General features: G+C 54.2%; 1 protein-coding gene across 1 annotated transcript; it reads right to left on the bottom strand.

The window, feature by feature from the left end:
- Positions 1-350: 350 nt before the first annotated feature.
- On the bottom strand, positions 351-21137 carry SEMA4A (semaphorin 4A). Its single transcript, XM_056122999.1, has 14 exons — positions 20822-21137; positions 18578-18738; positions 17528-17587; positions 17060-17158; positions 16742-16847; positions 15858-15974; positions 15345-15469; positions 15001-15173; positions 13149-13299; positions 4157-4337; positions 2477-2595; positions 2248-2405; positions 1452-1552; positions 351-1128 (listed from the first exon to the last, which is right to left on the bottom strand). Exons 1-14 carry the CDS (start codon positions 20958-20960, stop codon positions 536-538), a joined length of 2283 nt encoding a protein of 760 aa, XP_055978974.1. The 5' UTR covers positions 20961-21137; the 3' UTR covers positions 351-535.
- Between the last annotated feature and the right edge of the window lie 1813 nt (positions 21138-22950).

Raw genomic sequence — 22950 nt, 5'->3', positions numbered from 1 at the left:
GGCACTAGGGGGCCCTGTGTGTTGCCAGGGATCAAACCTGGGTCAGACAGGTGCAAGTCAAGCACCTGAACCCCTGTCTTGTCTCTCTGGCTCCAAAGACTTTGTCAGTGTGTGTTTCTGGGGGCCACGGCTGGTGCTCAGTACTTCTTCATGGCTTGCACTCACGATCTCTCCTGAGGAGCACCGCTAAACGGTGCCGGATATGAACCAGGACCAGCTGCCTGCGAGGCAAGTGCCTTCAGCCCTGGAGCGCTCTTCAGACAGTGACTCAGGAGCTGGCGTTCATCCTCACATGTCCTGATGGAGATTGAGGGAGTCCTGGAGTAATCCGCTTCTGGAGGAAAGATGCCAGCAGCTCCTTCGAGGCCCAGGCCTGGCTGTTCCCATAGTGGGCTGTGGCCCGCCCGGGGGCATGCTCAGGAGCCCCAGCCAGAGCTCTCTCTGGGAGAAAGATGGTCCTTGTGCTGCTCCCACGGGTTCTGGCCGCTGCCCCAGTGCCCCGGCCAGCCTGGGATGGCCCCGCCACGCCTGCCATCTAGGCCACTTCCGCGCCCAGGCGGTTGTTGTCTACGTCCACATCCCCAACCGAGGTCCTGTGTTCCTTGGGGCTCTGGAGGTGCTGCTCCCTGCTCAGAGGGGCCTTCTCCCCAGGCGGCGGTGTCCCACAGCCCTGGACCTTCCCCCGCGCTCGGAGGGCCCCCAAAGGGGCGGCCAGGAGGAGGATGAGGACTCCCGAGAGCACCAGGGCCAGGAGCACGGTGACTGTGAGGAAGTGGGGCCAGTAGGACCTGGGCGCAGCCAGGGAGGCTCCACCACCGACCCGGGTCAGCGGGGCCTCCACGCGCTCCCGGGGGATCCCAGCCAGCTCAGGGTCCAGAGCCAGGGCCTGGTCCTGGCTGTCCACCCAGTATGACACCACGGGGTAGGAGAAGTCATTCTCAGTGGCCCAGCACTGATAGAGGCCGCCCAGCCCGGGCTGCAGCAGCAGCAAGAGGGAGCCATTGTAGACGGCGGCCGAGGCCTCAGGGACCTGGCCAGGCCCGTGAGTCCAGCGGTATGAGGCCAGAGCCGAGACATGAGGACAGGGGAGCTCCAGGAGGGAGTTGGGGGCAGCCAGAACTTCTTTAACTGCAGAGAAGCAAAAGTGTAATGAGCTGAAGCAGGGGAAATGTCTCCTATCTCTCCAAATCTGACTTCTGTTTCCTCTCCCACACTCACCTCTGAGCCCTTTCCCAGACCCACCATGCCCGACTCTGATGGTCCCATTAAGGCAAAGGTCACCCCAATCCCCAATCTCTGCAATGGTTCCTCCCCCTCCTCTCTGCACCCAAAACCCCAACCCCCCGCGCTCAGTCTCAAGTTGGGGGGAGGAAATTGAGGGGCCAACGCCTGCTCCTGTTAGTGAGTCCTCCTGTATCTCTGCACACGTCCCACCCCGGTTCAACACTCACTGATTTGGGGGCGTCTCAGAGGGGGCCGGCTCCTGCCCCTAGGACCACTGGTGCATGCCCAGTCAGGATTCCCGTGCTCCATATCCTGCTTCCATGAAGTCCTGAGAAGGCAGGGAAAGGAAAAGCTCTAATACAGAGGAGGGGGAGGCTGGGGGCAGGCAGGGGGTGAGCCTGGGGCCGGAGAGATAGGACAGGACAATGGGCAGCATGTGACATCTTTTTTTTTTTTTTTGCCTTTTTGGGTCCTACCCAGCGATGCTCAGGGGTTTACTCCTGGCTCTGAACTCAGGAATTCCTCCTAGCAGTGCTTAGGGAACCAAATGGGACGCCGAGGATTGAACCTGGGCAGCTGCATGCACGGCAAATGCCCTGCCTGCTGTGCTATTGCTCCGGCCCCAGCAATGTGGCATCTTAACTGTGACTAGGCCTCAAATCCCAGGTATTGTATAGGGTCCCACTGAGCACTGCTAGCTATGAGCACTCCTGTCACAGAGCCAAGCATAGTCCCTGAGCACAGAACCAGGAGTAACCCCTGAGCACCATCGAGGGGTGGCCCCAAAGCTCAATAACAAAAACGAAACAGAAAAAAAAACAGAGAGCGCAGGGTAGCAGGCTGGAGCCAGCTCGTTGATGTCCAGCACTGCCTTACGTGTGCGAGGCCCTGGGTTCGATCCCCAGCATGGTAAACAAATCAACCCACCCCTGGAGAAGCCCACTGCGGCCGGGAGCAAGTCGGAAGGGCCAGCAAGGCTGAGGAGCAGAGGCTGGGGTGGAGCGTTCGGGGACAGGCACTCACGGGATGGGGCTCGGCAGGAGGCTGCAGGTGCGGGCCTGCGGGTCCCAGGCACAGTGGGGGTCCCGGGCAAGGACGCAGTCCACACAGCTCTCGTAGATACTGCAGTTGGCCCGGGGAACCCTCCATATGCCTCCGGAGAAGCCTGCAAACACGGCGCCCTGTGAGAGAGATGCAAAGCTCAGCACCAACAGCAGCACCCAGGCCCCGCCCACCCCGAGGATGGTCCTACCTGGGAGGGGGCCAGCTGCAGGTTGCGCACGGGCTCAGGCTCCGGGAAGAGCTGGATCTCCTCCACCAGGTGGGCACCGCCATTCCCGCTCACCACGGCCTTGTGCAGGGACCCGACGGCTAGGGCAGAGAGCAGGCCTGGACTCACAGCACCCCTCGCAGCCCCCGACGCCACTGGCCTCCCCGCAGAGGGAAGGGCTTTTATTTTTAATTAATTTTTATTTTGGCTTTTTGGGTCACACACCCAGCGATTGATGCTCAGGGGTTATTCCTCGCTCTGCTCTAAGGAATCACTCCTGGTGGCGCTCGGGGGACCATATGGGATCCCAGGGATCCCAGGCCGCCATACAAGGCAAATGCCCTACCCACTGCACTCTCTTGTTCTGGCCCCAGGGAAAGGCTCTTCTATGTTTTCTTTTGGCAGTGCCAGTACTGGAGCCAGGGCCTCACGCCTGCAAAGCAAGTGCCCAACTGACTGACTACTGAGTCCCCTCTGCCTCCCAGGAAGCTCCTCTGAACTGTGCCAGTCACAAAGGCCTTGCAATTCATGGCCTTTCTATCCTTCCTTTGCAAATTGCACGTTCTTGGGCACAGCTGAGAGATACGACAGCGAATAAGGAGCTGGCCTTGCATGCAGTTGACTCAGGTTTGATCCATATACCACATAGGACCCCCCAAGCCCTGCCAAGGCTGATCCCTGAGGGAAGAGCCAGGAGTTAGTCCTGAGTATGCATGCACGCGCGCGCACGCGCGCACACACACACACACACACACACACACACACACACACACACACACACACCTCTACATTTTATTTCTTTTGTTTTGGACCACAAACAAAAACATCAACATTCATCCTTTGGGCCTGGAACAATACTATAACGAATAAGGTCCTTGTTTTACACATGGCTGCACCAGGTTTCCACCATGTGTGGCCTCCATCAAAAACGAATGAATAAATGAATGAACTCTTCTTTAAAATGTTCCCAATCCCTGACAACATATTTTAGTCATGAAGAACTAGCAAGGCATAATAAAGAAATAAAAAGAATAACCCTGGTAAGTTCGCTTAACTCAGGCTCGAGTATATCCACCTCAGCGGCTCCATGCCCCCCACGCGGTCTCTTCCCCGCCTCAGCCCTGGTCAGTCCTGCTTCCCCCCACCCCCGCAAGTCCTGCAGAGCGCACCCTGCAGGGGGATGCCCCCGACCACCCCCCACCCCGACAGAGTTGGGGAGCTGAGGCTCAGGCTCTCAGCCCCTCCCTGACTGGTGCCAGGCTTCCCGCCCTCTCTGTGCCTGCTGTCAGTGGCCCTCTGCCCACTCCAGCTGGTCCTTGCTGGAGTCCTTGAGTCCAGTAGGGGGCCAGCAGGAGGTCACTTGCTTTGCATGTGTGAAACCCTGGATCCACCCCTAACAGCAAAAATAATCACAGCAACACAGCACCGCCTTTCTGGCCAACGTGCTGCAGGAGATCTCCGCGCCCAGGTTGCCAGCCCGCCCCTCACAAGATGCCTTGCCCCTTTGAGATAAACAACCCTCACTGAGGCACTGGGAGACTCCCCCCCCCCCACACACACACCCGCAGGCATAAAGCAGGGGGGCCAGGAAAATGTCTGGCTACTGGCTCAAACCCACCTCCACCAGCTGACTCCCTGCCCCAGGCTGCTGCCTTCACTCACCTGTGCCCAGGTACAGGACCAGGTGGCGGTGTCCCTCAGTGCCCAGCACCTTCTCCACTGCCAGCTGCGTGTACTCCACACCCGCCTTGAACAGCAGGGGGCGTCCCACCACCTTCTGGTCCATCAGGAAATGGTTCTTCATGAAGGTCAAGGCTTTATCAGAGGAAGGGCCGGCTGAACACTGGGAGGAGGGAAGGCAGGTGGTCAGCATTTCCTCTCCGACTCCCCCTTCTCCCATCCACACAATGAGTCCCCAGCACCCACATGCCAGACAGGCCCTATGCCCCCCTGGAGCTGCCTAGTACTGAACCCCAGCCTCTGTGTGCTGAGTTCCCAGGGCACCAGGCACCTCTAGGCTCGGTGGCTGAGAGGCAGGAGCATCTGTAGGAGGGCACTGGGCAGTGCCCCTGGCCCCTTTCTCAAGGAGACAGGCTGAGGTCCCTCTGCAAACCAAACCCTTATTTCCTGATCCATCCAGGACTGGTACCACAGCCACCCAGCCAAGTGGCTGCTGAGCCAAACACTACAGGTGCCCCTGAACTTTCCAGAAAAGTCACTCAGTAGCCCCCTGGAAATTCACCTGGGTGGGGCTGGAGAGATATTACAGGGGCAAAAGCACTCGCCTTGCACACGACTAACCGAGGTTCGATCTCTGGTACCACATATAGTTCCCCCAAGCCTGGCCAAGAAGGGATCCCTGAGCACAGAACCAGAAGAAAGCCCTGAGCACTGTGGCCCCCCATAAATTTAAAAGAAATTTTAGCTTGCTCTTCAAGTCCGTTTTATCCCTTGAACATGTGTCTCACTCACTCATCTGTTTCCTCGCTTGTTTGCTCTTTCAAGTTCAAGCTCTCTCCTGAGTGGCTATTCCTGTCCCCTGCCCACCTCACCCTCCCTCTCCCCGACCCCGCCCTGGCACAACAATCTTCTAAGTAAGTTTCATTCGGTAAAAACTATCTTGCTTTGGGGCCCAAGAGATAGTACAACAGGGAAGGTAGTTGCCTTGCACAAGGCTGATCCTGGATTCAGCTCTGGCCTCCCGTGTAACATAGAGGCTAACCAATCCTGACTAACAGAACATTAACACACAAGGCTTAACTTGCAACAATAGCTTAGCAAACCCTCAAAGACTTAATGTCCCCACAGTGAGATACAACAACTTCCACAAATTTTCTTCTACAGAAATATTTTTGTAATCATCCTGTTAAACAGTTAGTGGTAATAAGCAGTACAAAAAAATTGCTGTAGACCTGCTATGGGGGCAGGCTTGGGGGTGACTGGGAAAAAGGAGACAGTGGTGGAAGAAGGTGATAGTGGTGGTGGGATGGGTACTGGGATAGGAATGCCAGTAATAAATCATCATGAGCAATTTTGTAAACCACGGTGTTTAAATAAAGTGAGGAAAAATTAATAATAATTTTGAAAAGAATCTCTGGCATCCCATATGGTCTCCGAGCCCACCAGGAGTGATTCCTGAGTGCAGAGCCAGGAATAAACCCTGAGCAACACTGAGTGTGGCCCCAAAACCAAACCAACAAACAAAAAAGCCCTTAATCTTACTTCAAAAAAAAAGAAATCAACCTGCGGGGGGGGGGGGGGGGGGAACGTTGGAGCAATAGCACAGCGGGTAGGGCATTTGCCTTGCACGCAGCCGATCTGGGTTCGGTTCTTAGCATCCCATATGGTCCCCCAAGCACCGCCAGGAGTAATTCCTGAATGCAGAGCCAGGAGTAACCCCTGAGCATTGCCGGGTGTGACCCAAAAAGAAAGAAAAAAAATTAACCTGGGGTGAGCAAATAAACAAATGCTACCCTGATGGCAGAGGCTGGTTCTGTGCCCCTCCCACACACACCCTCCCGGTGTCCCCCAGAGGCGCAGCACCCACGGTGGGAACCATGACTAGAAAGAGCGCGTCTCATCACGGCAGGCAGGAACTCGAGGCACGACTCGGGGAGACGCCCCTCTCCGCTCTGGGCACACATGCAATGAGGGGGCTGCACCGGCTGTTGCCTCACAGCCCTGCCAACACTGGCACCCGGCCCTGGCCTCTGGTCACGTTCTTGCCCCCCTTTTGTTCTGTGGCCAGCCCCAACTGTCACCAACCAGCCATGTCCCCTGGACAAGGGGCTTCACCCAAGCTGTAGTTTTCTCACCGGCAAAGCAACAGCTGTATCTCCTGTGATGCCAGACGGAGCACACGCTCACTCTAGCTTCCTCCCAAAGTGACTGGGGAAGGAGATGCACACCGCCCGCAGTGCTCAGGGGCTACTCCCAGCTCACTGCTCAGGGGTCTTTCCGGGCAGGGGACCATGTGGTGCGGGGGATGGAATCCAGGTTGTCCACATGCAAAGCCTGTGCCCAGCCCTTAGAGCTCGCTCCAGTCCCCTAAAGAGATTTTTTTTTTCTTTTTTGAGTTTTTGGGCTATACACAGTTGTGTTCAGGGCTTACTCCTGGCATTGCACTCAGGAAATCACTCCTGGTGAGACTCAGGGAGCCCTATGGGGTGCCAGGATCCATCTCAGGTTGGCCTTTTACTATATCTCTCCCAAGTCTGCCAGGAGTGATCCCTGAGCACAGAGCCAGGAGTAAGCCCTGAGCACTGCTGGGTGTGGCCGCAAAACAAAAACAAATGAACAAACAAGAATTAAAAATGTTCTGTTTCATTTTGACCAGGGTTTTTTGGGGCTTTTTTTTTTTTTTTTGGCCATTCCCTGCAGTGCCAGGCATTTCGATGCATCAGGGGTTAGCCACTTGTGAGGCATCTGCCCTTTGTCTGGACCATCTCTCCAGCCCCTTGGTGTGGTTTTTGAGCCTCACCCAGTAGTCTTGGTGGCTACTTCCTGTTATGTGCTCAGGACTCACTCCCAGAAGTGCTCAGGGGAACCAGCTGGTGTCAGGGTCTGAACTCAGGCCTCATGCATATAAAGTACCTGCTCACAAGACCGAGCACCTGCTTTCCTGGCAGGAGGCCTAGGCTCAATTGCCAGCACCACATGGTCCCTTGAGCACCTCTAAGGGAAAGCACCAAGCCAGGAGTAGCCCCTGAGGGTTGGGCAGGTGTGGCCTGCAAACTGAGAAAAATTAAAGGAAAAAATGTTGTGGTCGAGGAACACAGAGGTGAGGACACCTGCCTTGCAAGCATAAGGCCATGAATTCAAATCCTGTGTCCCATTTGCAACCAGCACAATCCCTGCAAAGCATGTGCTCAGCCTGTGAGCGTCTCGGACCCATGACAGTCGCTTGGCCACCTGCTGATGGGAACTTATATGGATCTGTTCATATCTGCTACAAATAATGATGCAGTAAACAATTGGGTTGCATATATTTTTCTGAAAATGTGCTTTCAAGGGCTGGAGAGAGCTTCCCAGGTTGAGCACATGCCTTTTTTTTTTGGTCTTTGGGCCACACCTGGTGATGCTCAGGGGTTTCTCCTGGCTCTACACTCAGGAATTACTCCTGGTGGTGCTTGGGGGACCATATGGGATGCCAGGGATTGAACCAAGCTCAGCTGCATGCAAGGCAAGTACTCTACCCGCTGTACTATAACTTTGTCCCCCAAGCCCATGCTGTACATTCATGAGGCTTGGGTTCGAGCCCTGACACCAGTTGCTTCTCCTAAGCACCGCTGGGAGTGAGTCCTGAGCACATCACAGGGAGTAGCTACCAAGTACTATTGGGTGTGCTTTAAAAAACCAAACCAAGAGGCTGGAGAGATGATCCAGAAGAAACAGTTTCCTTGCAGGTGGCTGACCCCTGGTACATCTAAGTTCGTGGTATTCCAGAGGATACTCTGAGCCCTCCTGGAGTGATCCCTGAGCTCAGAACCAGGAGTAAGCCCCAAGCACTGCAGGGCAAGATCCAAAAGCCAAAATAGATAAATAAAATACGATTTATTATTCTTGCAGTTGTTATTCTATCCCCAACAATATAAGAGCCTCCAAGCACTGTTGAAAATGGAGCCAGAAGTCTGCCAGATCTGACACAAATCAATCAAGGAAAGAAAAAAAAAAGAAAGATATAGTTCCTATTCTCCAATTTGGTTCAAAGACTACTCCACCAAGAAAAATAAATAAATAAAATCTTGCCAGTTGCAACAACACAGATGTGGGCCTTGGGGGCAATCTGCTCAGTGAAATAAATTACAAGGAGCAAGACAAATTCCATATGATTTCACTCACTTGTGAACTATAAAGAAACAAAGCTGACAACGCCCAGACTAAAGCATCCAGCCCTTAGATACTCACAATGGAATCCGGCTACAAAAGAGGAGGGAGGCTGGAAGGGCACTGGTGGGGGTACATTTGGTGGCCATGGTGTGATGGGTACAGCTGCAACGGTGAGATGCTGCAAAGCTGTCCACCAGAAACCGAGGCAGCAGTACAAACCATTATTAGCTGGAAAAACCACAAGAGAGAGCAGTTCTTCCTTCCTGCAGAGTAAAGAGTGTGCTGCCTGGAGGGAAGGCACGGAGCCACATGAAACAGCCTCACCCACCCAAACCCACTTCCTCCTCTGGGAGTCTAGACCAAAAGCTACAGAAGATGCTTAAACTCCATCAGTGTTCATCAAGATCCAGACCGCAGGGCACAGGGAATGTGGCTCAGCGGTACAGCACTTGCCTCACATGTGTGAGACCCTGAGTTTGCTCTTGGGCACCATAAAAAAAGAAAGAACTCTGGATATGACAAATCAGTCGCAAGATGAAAAAAGATGGAGAGGGAACATAGAGACTGAAGAAGACAAAAGATAGGCTGGAGCAATAGTGCAGTGGGTAAGGCCCTGCACACAGTCGACCTGGGTTCAATCCCCATATCTTCCCCTGAGTACCGCCAGGAGTAATTCCTGAGTGCAGAGCCAGGAGTAACCCCTGAGCAATGTTGGGTGTGACCCAAGAAGAAAAATAAACAAATATATATATATATATATATATATATATAAAGAGAGAGAGAGAGAGAGAGAGAGAGAGAGAGAGTTTGAGGTCAGAGAGACAGTAGAGGCATTAGGGCACGGTCAGAGAGACAGTAGAGGCATTAGGGCACTTGCCTTTCACAAAGTCAATCCACAGCATCCCATATGGTCCCCAAATACTGCCAGGAATGAAGCCCTGAGCACCACGGGTGTGGCCCGAAAACAAAATCAAACAAAACAGTAAAACCAAGGAATGTCACTGCTTGCAAAAAAAAAAAAAAATCTTTGAAGACATAAGTAAAGGCCTTGAGATGAGATGAGATCATTCTAGGTTATGGGGACCTCCCATGCAGTCAATCCTTACAGGAGAAGGGAGAGAGACAGACAGAGAAGGCAGAGACAGGCGGGTATGCGCCAAGCAACAGCAGGCCTGCCAGCAGCTCGCCAGGCGAGGTGAGAGGCATGCAGCAGACTCTGCTCACAACCCACAAGCGAGCTAAACGTGCTGGGTCCCAGCTCCCAGCTCCTAGGCTCCACAGCCACAAGGAAGCCCGCTCCTGGCTCTGAAATCACATGGGAAGCTAATGGAGATGAGATGATAGGGTTGGACTTGGCTCCAAAATGATGCAGAGACTGGGAGAGAGCTCAGGGCGGAACACATGCTCCTGGGAGGCCCAGGTTCGATTCAATGAAATAATGAGGGCAGTGGATGGGGTAGAGACAAAACAGGTTTGTTTGGCCTTTCATTGTGTTTTGTTTTGGGCCATACCCAGCTGTGCTCAGGGCTTATTCCTGACTCTGAGTTCAGGGGTCACTCCTGGAGGTGCTCAGTGAACCATATGGGGTTCAGGCAATTGAACCTGGTTGGTCACACACTCGGGCTTTGAGTTGAAGCTCTTTGATAGACATATGAAGGTCCATTATGCTGGTATTTGTAATTTTTATCTTTTTAACTCTATAGAATTTTTATTTATTTATTTTTGTTTTTTGAGTCACACCAGTAATGCACAGGGGCTACTTCTAGCTCTGCACTCAGGAATCACTACTTGCAATGCTCTGGGGACCATATGGGATGCCGGGGAGTGAACTGAAGTTGGCCACATGCAAGGCAAACACCCTATCCACTGTATTATCACTCTGGCCTCTCTATAGACTCTTTTGATAAAAAGAGATATTCGAAGCACAAAAGACTCTACCAGAAAAACAAAACAAAACTTTGACCAATAGTTCAAAGAGACACAGCAGAATAACAGAACAAAAGCAAAGGCTTTGAAAATAGGAAAGGAGTACAAAAGTGAATAGTTAAGGAAAACCTCATAGAACTGAAGAAACTAAGTTTCCAGTGCTTTATATTGGAATAATTTACCCAACATAAAAAAAACTGAACAGTGGGGGCTGGAGCGATAGCACAGCGGGCAGGGCGTTTGCCTTGCACGCAGCCAACCCGGGTTCGATTCCCAGCATCCCATATGGTCCCCCGAGCACCACCAGGAGTAATTCCTGAGTGCAGAGCCAGGAGTAACCCCTGAGCATTGCTGGGTGTGACCCAAAAAGCAGAAACAAAACTGAACAGAGCATAACATCATGAAATTTCAGGGGGGAAAACCCCAGACTCCCCCTCCCGAAAAAAAAAAAAAGGTTGGGGGACAAATAAAGATTCCAGTGAGAAAGAAAAAGGTTTGTTCAAAGACTTTGGAATCAGAATACCTTTGGGCTTCTCAAGAGCAACACTGACATATAGACCAAGGTAGAGCAAGGTGGCTGGGCTGGAGAGACAGGTCAGCAGGGAAGGTGCTTGCCTCGTGCGTAGCTGACCAGGATTAGGTCACTTGAGACCACACAGGGCCCCCTGAGCACTGCTGGGTGTGGCTCAAAGCCCCCCTAAAGAAAGGAGGTGTCAAGGGAATAGTTCAGAAGCTTGGAACACTTGCTTGCGTAAGAGTTCAGTAAAGCATTGGGTTCCCGCATGCCACAGAGTGTGATGGGTATAGAGCCCGGCCAGCACTGCTATGAGGGTGTGGGCACTCTGGTCCTGGGCCTTACAAGCTTTCTTTCTGTATTCTTTTTTTTTTAATTCCTCTTTTGGGTCACACCAGCGATGTTCAGGGGTTTCTCCTGGCTTTGTACTCAGGAATTGCTCCTGGCGGTGTTCGAGGGAATGCTGGAGATTGAACATGTGTCAATGTGTGCAAGGCTACCTGCTATCGTTCTAGCCCCACAAGTTTGCTTTCTTCCTTTTTGATTTTTCTTTTGTTTTTGTTTGGGTGCCACTCCTAGCTGTGCTCAGGACTTTCTCCTACCAGGGATCACTACTAGCAGTGCTTGGGGGACCATAAGGGATGTCAGAGATCTAACCCAGGTAGACCACGTGCAAGGCAAATGTCCTCACTGCTTTACTATCACGCTGGCCCCTAATTTCTGTAAGAGGGGTCACACCTGACTATGCTCTGGGCCCCCTCCTGGCTCTGTGCTCTGGGATCATTCTTGAAAGACCAGAGGACTATGGTATGCAAAGGATGATCCCAAGTTTGCTACACACCAGGCAAGTGCTGTAACCTTGTTCACTTTGTCCTCTCTTTCCAGCCATGCAGCAGCCAGGCATGTGCCAACACCACACAAATGAAGAGTGTGACTCCTGGCCATCACCACGACCAAACAAAGTGAGAACAACGCAGGCAAGGGTGTGTGAACAATGCTCATCACAATCACATAGAGAAGAGTAGAGGAGAAGAAGAAGCCATAGGATACAGAAGAGCACTATAGAAAGACGATAGGGGATGCCCCAAGTGACAAGGATGGGGATTCCCGAATGACAGAAATCTGCACTGCTGCATATCTCAGACCTGCGAGGAATTTCCAGGAATGAGAAACTACAAGGCAACCTCTGGGTCAGAAAGTCTGAGATCACTGAGCCCGAAATGGGAACTGAAGAAAAAATGAGAACTTAGAGGACTAGAGAGCCAATCAGCTGAAAACACACTTGCCTCACACACAGCCAAGCCCTGATTCATCCCTGGTATCGCGCAGGGTCCCCCAAGCACTGCCAGGAATGATCTCTGAGCACTGAGCCAGGAGCAATCCCCAAACCTGCCAGGAGTTTCTCTTTCTCTCTCTCTCTCTCTCTCTCTCTCTCTCTCTCTCTCACACACACACACACACACGTACACACACACACACACAAAATCTGATCTAAATGTAAAGCAATGCTGGGGGATGTGACAGAGTGTAAGCGAGGCAACTCTGGAGTGGAGTAGCAGACCCTGGGCTGTACTGACTGATTTCCCTGCTTTATATATAGTCCTGCTACGGTCAATTTCAAGCTACCTACATAATATCACTGAACACAGATTTGGAAAGGGATGTATCAAAACAGTTCTTGCTGCAGCCCAATCTGGTAGAGCTGGTGGTAGACCAAGAACACAGTTACAGGGACTGGAGAGATAACACAAAGGTTACAGGTTCCTGCTAGCATGCAGCCATGGGCACTGCAACTCTGGGGTGAATCCCAGCAACCCACAGGGTCCCCCGATTCCCATCAGGAATGAGTCCTGTGCGCAGAGCCAGGAGAAAGCCCTGAGTACTGCCGGGTGTGGCCACAAAATTAAAAAAAAAAAAAGCAAAAAACCCTACAACAACAACAACAACAACAACAAAAGATCCCCACCTTCCAGAATGGGAATTCAGGACCAGAGAGAGTTCAAAGGGCTAGAGCAGACATGACGCACACAGAGGGGCCAGCTCCGTCCCTGGCACCACCTGGTTCCCAACCCCTAGCGCTGCGGATTACAGTCCACCACCACCAAAAAAATAATAAATAAATAAATAAATAAATAAAGGAATTTAATAGATACTACCAAAACAGGAACACAATAAAACAGGTTTTTTTAGCAGGCCCTTTGGTGACGGATGAGGGACAGACACTCTATGTATGGGACAGAACTGGCCACTAGTGGCAGTGGGGCTGTGGAACTGGGTGGACATCTGAGCAACAGATCAGGAGGGAGGACCATGATCATTGTTCATCACCCAGAATAGCAGCTTCTGTGTCTGGGTTTGGACGCTGCTGAGAGGGCTGGTACTCACGCTGCCGGGCCGGGGGCTGATGTCCGGGAACCCGTATGTGGTCCAGCGAGATGTCTCTTTGTTCAGCTCCTTGTACTTGCCCTCAAACACACTCTGGATATCGCTGAGTGCAAAAGCACAGACAGCAGAGCTTCTGCTCCCACCAACCTGCCTGGGGAGAGCCAGGGAGAAGGGGACATTGTGTGACTGCCCGCTGTCCCAGGAGGCTACCTTTCAGCCCTGCATCCCCCAAGCCCTCATCAGGGCTCTCAGACCTCTCTCCCACCTGGCCCCTGCCCATACAACTATTATATGACCATGAGAGGTGGTGCACAGATCATAGCAGGGCTCCGGGTAAACCCTCCTTTCGGGACCCCTTATCCCTAGTTCTCAGGGTACAAGAGCCCAACTTGGCTGAATTTGTTCCTTCCGGCTCCATCTAGCTGTTTGGCTTTTGTTTTTATTCTTTTCGTCTTTGAGCCACACTTAGTGGAGCTCAGGGCTGAATCCTGGTGGGGCTCTGGAGACAATATGGGATGTCATGGATCAAGCCCGGGTCTGCAGTACGCAAAGCAATGCCCTTCTCACTATACTATGCTTGGCTCCAGCCATGGTCTGTCTATTCGTTCTCTCTTTTTTAGGGGGGCCACACCCGACAGTGCTCTGGCTCTATGCTCAGGGATCACTCCTGGCAATGCTGGGGAGACCATATGGGATCCTGGGGGATTGAATCTGGGTTGGACACATACAAGGCAAGGGCAAGCCCCTCCCTTATTCTCTCTTGTTCTCTCTGACCTGAGGCACACCTCGTCCTAAACTCTGGAGATTGTGGACACCAGTCCTTCCCTGATGCCCATCAGCAGGTGTTTAAGTGGAGACAGACCAGATGGTGAAAACTCAAGCAAATTGTGAGCCTTTCTTTTTTTTTTCCTTTTTCTTTTTTAAATTATTTTAACTAACTGTGGGCCTTCCGCAGCCTTCAAGCAATTCCTTCCTTTCCATCTCAGGCCACGGAGAGCCTTTCCCTCAGCTCTGAGCTAAAGAATGACCGAGCCAGGGCTGAACAGTCCTTGGGTGCTGCACTGACTCCATTCCTGGATTCCCTTATTTGCCTGCTATTCCCACTCCCCTATCGAGTCCATTTCACATTATTCTTTTGACTTTTCTTTGTTTTAGAGTTACACCCAGCAGTGCTCTGTACAAGGGATCACTCCTAGCAGTGTTTGGGGGACTCTGTGTGGTGCCAAGAATCAAACCTGGTTCTGCTACATGCAAAACAAGAGCCTACTCTCTGTACTATCTTTCCAGTTCTTCGTTTCACTTTCATATTTGGCTTTGGTAAGCTGCCTCCTATAGACTAATAAGAACCTCTCTGAGTGTGATTTTTCACATTTACATAAGAGGCATGAGTCAAGTTCCTGCCTGAGAAGGGATGATGAACAAATGCCTTTTTTTTTTTTTATTGCCATACCCTGTGATGCTCAGGGTTTACTCCTATCTCTATGCTCAGGGATCACTCCTGGCAGGGCTCAGGTACCACCTGGGATTTCCAGGATCAACCCCAGGTAGAACACATGCAAAGCAAACGCCCCACCTGCTACACTATCTCTCAAGCCCCAGATGTCCTTTTTTTTTTTTTAAATGGAGTGCTCAGAAGCCATTCCTGGTGGGTGCCCGGGATCAAACCCTGTGCCTCCTGCCTGTCTTCAGCCTTTTGAGTCGACCCTGGCCCCACAACCATCTTCTGATGAGAATGCAAAATATGCAATCAGTTAAGGTCAGTCCCTTGCCCTCTTAGCCAGCCAAAGCTGCCCAGTCTGGGTCGGGGATGCCACGCTCAGTCTCCCCAACCCCGCATTCTGTAGGAACTCACCACTGAGAGGTGAAGACTGCATAGACGTGGGCCTCAGAGGAGTCGTCTGCGGAGAGCAGGACCGCGTGGCGAATGACATTGAAGGGCAGCTGTCCCGGCTGGGCGCAGAGCAGCTGGGCCTTCAGGAACGTGGTCCACTTCCTTTGCAGCAGCTTTTCACCGCCCACATCATTCTAGGGGCAAAGGAGGAGTTCAAGAGGGGACACTCGCCTCCCCACCTCCCGACCCGCGAGTCCCCGCCCCCTGCCCCGCTGCCATTGGGCCCTCGGCGCTCGGCCCGCCTCCACCGTCTCCCTATTGGCTCGTCTAAGGCCAGCTCCGCCCCTCCCGCCCAGACCGCCCACCTTGCAGACTTGGGCCACGCGAGACGTGCGCAGCTTCTCGAAGAATTCGAACTCGCTGGCGGTCTCTTCGAAGAAGAAGTAAACGACATCTGTCGAAGGGACGGCGGCCACGAAGGAGGCGTCGGCTGCGGGGGCGGGGCGGACAAGCACAGGCACTGAGCCTGAGGGTGGCCTGGACCCCCCCTTCACGCCCCTCCCCCATGCCTTGGGTTGCCGCTGGAGACCCCGGGAGGATGCCCGGAACCCCGCAGCTGGCCTAGGAGTGAGCTTGCATCGTGGGGAGGGGGATCCGGGCCAACTGGTTAATTTATTTACGTAAGCTGCACGTTGCAAGAGAAGGGGATATTTGTCTTCATCCCTGTTGTACCCCGGAACCTGAGGGTAATGCCTCGCACACAATACGCCCTCCACAAAAGGGAGCGGAAGGAATTAATAGCCGTTCAAGCGCCAGGTCTCAGGCACCCGGCCAAGGGCTCAGCCCGAGAGGGGAGGGGGCAGTGTCTGGGCACTTACGCTGCAGCCAGCGGAGGAAATTGTCGGTCTTGAGGACAGGCTGGGGTCCCAGTGCACGCATCAGGATGGGCTCACTGCCCAGGAAGTTGTTCATGGTGCCAGAATAGAGCATCCCATCTAGGGCAGGGGAAAGGGGCTGTGTTCACAGTCGTTCACGGCCGTCTTCTCCCCTTTATGGAGTTCAACCCCTTCCCCCCAAACCCAGGCCCAGCTACCATCCCTCCACTGAGCATCCCTCCTAGGTCCTGTGGCTCTCTGTGACTTGAGCACTTTACCAGCTTCCTTTTTTTATTGTTGTTTTTGTTCTTTGCTTTGGGGCCACACACAGTGGTGCTCAGGGGTAACTTATCTCTGCACTCAGGAATCAATCCTGGAGAGCTTGGGGGACCATATGGGATGCTGGGGGTCAAACCCTGATAGACTGCGTGCAAGGCTAATGTCCTCCCTGCTGTACTGTCACTCCATCCTTTCTCTTACTTTTATTTAGTCTCCTCCTTCCACATGCCCAGTTGAACCACTTGCCACGCAGTACTGTTCATTGTACCGCCAAAGGTGATGGCGCCTTCTGCTTCCGCACCTTGGATCCTGCTTTCCTGCATAAAACTTCTTTTCTCCCCATCTGGCTCTCTTTCCATATCCCACACAAAAGACCATCACCTCCAGGAAGCCAGGTACAAACTAACAGCTCTTGTCCAGGAAGGCAAGGCCCTCCAATTCTAGCAAGAGGCCTGACTCATGGGTAAAGGGATTCCTGGCTGTGAGGCCTCTCCCTAGCCTGAGACCAACCCTCCTGCCTCTGTGTATCCCCCTTCACTCTCCTGAGGCCTGGCCTCCCGTCCACTATCAGAGCCTGTACTTCACAGAGGCCAGAGCCCGATGCTCACCTGCCAGGACAGCTGTGTGCTTATGAGCAGGGTCAAAGGGGCTTTGACCTTTCCCCTCCATGACCCCATTCTCCAAGATGGGCAGCAGGTCAGAATCTTGGAGTTCCTGGAAGGGGGGGGGGAGAAGGGGGAGGAAGAGAAGCTGAGGGGCCAAAACGCCAGAGTCTCATGTCAGGGGAAATGAGGGGTATGAGGGAGGAGGGGAACGGACATCGGGGAGGTCAGACACCAAGGCCGCGTCTGCATCTCCAGAAGGGTTTTCCAGGGCCCCGGAGTGGAGCAGGATGGGTAGGGCCCGAGAGGAGCCAGAGAACTCACAATGAAGGTGCAGGAGGGGCTGAAGGCGAAAGTACCGCAGGCATAGAGGTGGGTGGTGTTGAAGGAGACCAGGACTCGAAGAAAGTTGAAACACTGTGTCTGGGGGCCAGAGAGACAGGACAGTGGGTAAGGCACTTGCCTTGCACGCAACTGACCTAGGTTCTGTCCCCGGCACCACATAGGGTCTCCTGAGCCCTGCCAGGAGTTTCCCTGAACTCAGAGCCAAGAGTAAACCCTGAGACCACCAGGTGTGGCCAAAAAAGAAAAAAGGGAGGAAAAAAAAAAGGAGCATTATTTTCTGGGTTGGGGTTGGGGAGTTAGAGTTCAAGCCTTCAGAGCACTGTCTGAGGGCCCCTCAATACCAGGACAGAACTTAGCAACAGCCATGCAGGCAAGTGCCTCTCCGGTCACCCAGAGCAGCTCTGTGGGCCCCTGTACCCCCTGCCGAGCCCCCTCCCACCCACTCACCTCATTGCTCTTCTTGAAGGCACAGTCCCTCTTTTTCCTGTCACTGGCTGGCCAAGGTATCTGAAGCAGGAAGTGGGAAAAGAGAGATGAAATGCAGTGATGGGTCCTGAATTCCAGTTTTTTGGCGGGGGAGGGGGGGGTTGGGGCGGGGGCGGTCATCACCTCCTTGGCTTAGGGGTGTAAGCCCCAGACCCCATGATGGTTTATGGGATCAGATGGGTTACAGAGACATCAGCTTGTGACCACCTCTGACACTTTCAACTCTGAACCACCTCAGGACCCAGGTTTGATCCCCAATGTCCCCAGCCCCCACCTCAGGGTCCCCTGAACCCAGCTGGGAATGATTCCTGAATGCAGAGCCAGGAATAAGCCCTGAGCACGGCTGGGTTGTGCATACACACACACAGACACACAGACACACACACACGCATATACACATCAATAAAAAAAAATTAAAAAAAAATAAAATATCCATTTCTGGCTCCCACCAGCCTTTTTTCCTTCTCAGTCTGGGAATGGAACCCAGGGCTTCACACAAAAAAGGCAGGAGCTCTGCCACTGAGCTACTTCCAGCTCCAGAATCTGACTTTTGAGTTGGGACCCCAGGCAAGCAGGTGCCCTGCAGAGAAATGCCCCCGCCCCCTCATGATGGGTTGTTGGTCCCTGCCTCCCCACCCCCCTTGTCTGTCCTTCTCTGGCTTCCTCGGCTGTTCACACCCAGGTTCAGGGATTTCTGGGAGTGGGCGGGGATCATATTATTGATACACTTTGAATCAGTGTTTCTCTCCACATCAGTGGTGTGCCTCTCAGCCACTCAACAATGACTGTCATTCACCCAGCAGTGTGGGAGGCATGGTGAGGCCACTCTGACATTTCTCGTCTGTTACAGGACCAGATACATAAATAAGACAGGAACTGCTGATTATTGCCAATTATAAATAACACCAATTGCTCAGCTATTCATCGCCCGGGCAGCCCAGACGGCAGACCCAGGCCAGCTGCCACCCCTCCTCATCCCCAGCGCCTGCCCTTTGTCCCTGACCTCCTTACCATGCTCTTGAGCCTCGGCACCCCTGGGTCCTGGATGTCCAAGGCCAGGATGGCCTCTCGTGCCCCCACGTAGAGGGTGCCACCATCACTGCTCAAAAGCAGGGTGTCGAAATCCTGGAGGCCTTTCTGGTGGAAGAGGCTGAGCCCCCTGCGCCCGTCCCCTGCGGGTGAGTGACAGGAAGTTTGTGGGCAAAGCGGATCTTTTCCAAGTGTGACCAGAGTGGGTTTGGGAGGAGTTGGCAGAGAGTGCTCCCTGGGCGTTGGCAGCTGAACCACCGGCTCTTTGGCGGTGGTTCCTGCTCACTGCGCCTGCTGGCAGGCCCCCCAAAATCTGTGTGCATTGCCCACAGTAGTGAGACTGGTGGGGGGTGGTAATAGCAGCCTGGAGCTGGGGATGAGGGTCTGCCCCCACAGACAGACAAAAGGGCAGGAACCCAAGTGAGCCCCACTAAAGGTGCTTCCAGACCTGGGGCTGCATTTGATGGGGCTGGGGTGGGGGCTGATAGGCAGAAGCTTTGGCCGCTACCGGCAGGCTCGGAAGTCATGGGGTCCTACTCACCAGCCCCACTTCCTTCCTCCTCTTACCGCAGGACGTGGCCACCCCCAGAAAGGAAAGTTCTGTGCAGAGCATCGTGGGTGTACCTGTCTGCTGGCGTGAGAGCAGGTGTGGGGGCTCGTGGTGGGGGGGAGGGTTACAGGGGGCCCTGAGCTTGCCTAGGGCTCACACTGGGGGACGCGTCCCTCAAACGGACACATACTTTGGGGGAGCTGAACACGCCGACTCTTTCCTTTCAGGGGTCAGGACGGAGGGAGGAGCTGGGGAAGTGAAATGCCCTGTGGTGTGCATGGGCAGGGGGCTAAGTCTGGGCCTTGTTGGCATGCCCATGCCAGGTGCTCGCGCTGCTCCACCAACGGGCATCATGCATTGCCTTGACTAGGTCAGCTGGAAAGGTGCTAAAGCTAAGTTCCTGCCCGGTGGGTAGGATGTTTGCCTTGCACACGGCTGATCTGGGTTCAATCCCCTGCGTTCCAGGAGGGTAGAGCCAGGAGAAACCCCTGAGCATCGCTGGGTGTGACCCCAAAAGAAAGCAACAACCACAATAACAACAAAGCTTCTGCCCGGGGTTCCCCTTCTGGCCTTGTCCCCAGGTGACAAGCCCTCAACCCCGCGGCTCCACCCTGGGGCCGCTGTCCTGACTAGGAATTCTAGCTTGATCTCTGCCTGGCTTCGGCCTGTTGTGGCCTCCAGCTCAGAACTTAGCTTTAGGGGCCCTGGTGGGAACTCACTGAGGGGCTTGAGGGGCACAGAGGTGACAGTGACATTTCAAGAGGAAATAAAAAATCACCAGGGGCCCGAGTGATAGTCCAAGGGGGTAGAGCTCTTGCCTTGCATGCAGGCAACACAAGTTTGATGCCGGCACCACATATGGTCCCCAGAGCCCCTCTCGGAGTGATTCCTGAGCACAGAGTCAGGAGTCATCCCTGAGAATAGCCAGGTGTGGGCGACAAATGAAAATAGAAAAAAAATATATCCCCAAATTTAGAGAAGTGGGCCAATGCCTGGGGAAGCACCTCTCTTTTCCACACCCTCACTCCTGCCCTTCACCCCGCACACCCTCACCCCTGCACTTCACCCTACTCACCCTCACACCTACATTTCACCCCGCATACCCTCATCCCTTCATCTTCACCCCGCACACCCTCACCCCTGTGTTTCACCTTGCACACCCTCACCCCTGCGCCGTACCCTGCAGATCCTCAGCCCTACATTTCACCCTGTATACCCTCTCCCCTGTGCTTCACCCCACATCCTCACCCCTGCACTTCACCCCACACGCCTTCATGCTATAACTCTGTGCTGCCACCTGCTCTTTCTCCCCTCTTTGTCTCCTGTCTCCTTCATCTCTTTCTGTCTTTCTGTCTCCCTCTTCTTTCTCTTGCTCTCTCTGTCTCCCTCTGTGGCTTGGGGGACCATACTTGATGACCATACTTGATCTCTCTCCCTCTCCTCCCTCCTCTCCTCTCGTCCGTTCTCTGTCTACTTTTCTCTCACTCTCTTTCTCTCTCCCTCTCCCCCGACCCTGTCTCTCCCTCTCTCTCTCTCTCCCCCCTTCTCAGTCCAGTTGTCCTCCTGTCTCTCTGGCCATCTCGTTTCCATCCTGCCCCTCTCCCTTCACTTCCTGTCTCCTTCGTCTGCCCACCGCCAGCTCAGTGCCCACGGCCACCTGCCCAGCATTCTCTTACCTGCATGGAACTTGACCCTGGGCACGGGTCCCTGTGCCCCGTCCCCTGCCGTGGTTGGCGGGAGCAGCTGCAGGAGCAGCTGGAAGAGGAAAAGGCCCAGGAGGCTGCAGGGGTCGAGGCCCAGGACAGGGAGGGCCATGCTCCGCGGGCAGCCGTCAGCAGCTGGCACTGGGGAAACAGGGGAAGGCTGGGGTGAGCGAGTCCTCACCACATCCCCCTCGGGGACCAATGGGAGAGCCCCAGGCGGCAGAAGCTTGAAGGCGGGTGCCGAGGAGGGGCAGGGGGTCCCAGTTCCTCTTTGGACCAGCCTCTCCTTTCCATCACGGCTCAGGCTGACCCTGCTTTCCCCTCCTGCCCTGCCTTCCAGGATCATCTCAGGAAGCCTCCCAGCTGCCTGCTGGCGGCCTGGCCTCCTCCGGGAGTCCAGAGTCTAGCACATTGCTAGGTCCCAGGCAGGACCGGCTCCCTGCCCTCCAACACAGCCTCTCCAGCCCCACACGCCCGTCACTGGCACCTCTATGACTCTCTGGGCCTCACACCCACCCTGCCCTCCCCTGACCTGTGCCGGCCCGCCAGGCCTGGCCAGCCCGTCCAGCCTCTCCCCGGGGCCAGCGGGGATCAGGGGCTGTGTTGCCCAGGCAGGGCAGAGGGTGCCCACCCGTCTCCCAGCAGCTCCCTCAACATCCATCCCTGAGCCACGTCCTCTGTCCCCACCACACAGCGTCCCCGGCACCTCTGACCCCAGAGTGACCAATCTCACCTACCCTCGAGCCAGCCACAGTTGGAAAGGCGGCTTCCGGGGTGCAGGTGCCATCCGAGAAGAAGAGAGGGGGGTTCTCAGACCCCAGGGGCAAGGGCCAGCAGGGACCAGCAAGGGCAGGAGGCTCGGCCCGCCGGGGCCCAGTGTGCGGCCCTCCGGGTACCCATAGTGCCAACACCAGCCCAAGCGCGGCTGGGAAACCTGCTTTTCCACCTATCCAGTTGTGACAGATCCCGCTGGGGCGGAAGCTGGGAGACGGGAGGGAACAGACACGCCTCTCTCACTCCGCCCCTCACTCCGTCCAGGGAGACCACGGGAAGGTCGTTTCAGCCCTGGCCCTGCTGATCAGGTCCCACTGAACCAGCACAGCGGCTGGTCTCTGCCTCCACTCAGGCTTCCTGACAGCCGTGGCACCCGTGACACCAGCTATCAGGGGTCCTCTTTCCACGGAGCCCACCTCGCCCTCCCACAGCCTCCTCAGGGCCTTGGGGGGAGGGGAGAGAGTCGGTAACCTTCACACAGCCCACTTCCTGCCCACTTAGGCTTCTTATTTTTTGTTTTGTGGGCACAGACGGTGCTCAGGGCTTACTCGTAGCTCTGCACTACAGGGATCATTCCTGGCAGTGCTCAGGGAACCCCATGAGGTGACAGGGCTCGAACCTGGGTTGACTGTACGTAAGACCAATGCCCTACCCACTGTACTGTGGCTCCAGTTCCCTCAATTAGGCTTTTTTGCTGCCAAAAAAAAAAATGCTGCCAGAAAGATAGGACAGTGGGTAGGGCACTTGTTTTGCACATGGCCAGCCCAGGTTTCCATACACTGCATCAAGTATGGTCCTCTGAGCCCTGCCAGGATTGATCCCTGAGCAAAGAGCCAAGAGTCAGACCTGAGCACCTCCAGTGTGGCTCAAATATAAAAACAAACAACAATATTTATATAAATATTAGATGAATAATGACACAAATAAACATGCATGGATTTGCAGAGACTGGACAAAGATAAGGCACTTGCCTTGCATGTGGCTGGCCAGGTTCTATCCCCAGCACCCAGTAAGGTTCCTGAACACACCAGGAGTGAGCACAGAACCAGATGTAAGCCCTGAGCACTGATGGGGGCGTTGGTCCAAATTACATGATTTCTTTTTTCAAAAAAAAAAGAAAGAAAGAAAGGTAAAACTAAGTCTGCCTAAGCACTTCTGAGAAAGTCCCTCCTGAAGTCTGACCTTCGTGTCTCTTACCAGAGTTCCAGGCTCAGGAGGGCTAGAAAATTCCCCCTCTGAGCTCATACTTCTGGAACCTGCTCCTGAGTATACCCAGCCCCCACAGTGGTGGCTGTTCACCCCTCCCTTAAGCTAGGGGGAACCTCATA

Source organism: Sorex fumeus, unplaced genomic scaffold (genome assembly GCF_029834395.1).
Source record: "Sorex fumeus unplaced genomic scaffold, SorFum_2.1 ptg000047l, whole genome shotgun sequence".
Lineage (NCBI taxonomy): Eukaryota > Metazoa > Chordata > Mammalia > Eulipotyphla > Soricidae > Sorex > Sorex fumeus.
Note: the sequence above shows the minus strand (reverse complement) of the source record. Positions and strands in the feature narration are given on the sequence as shown.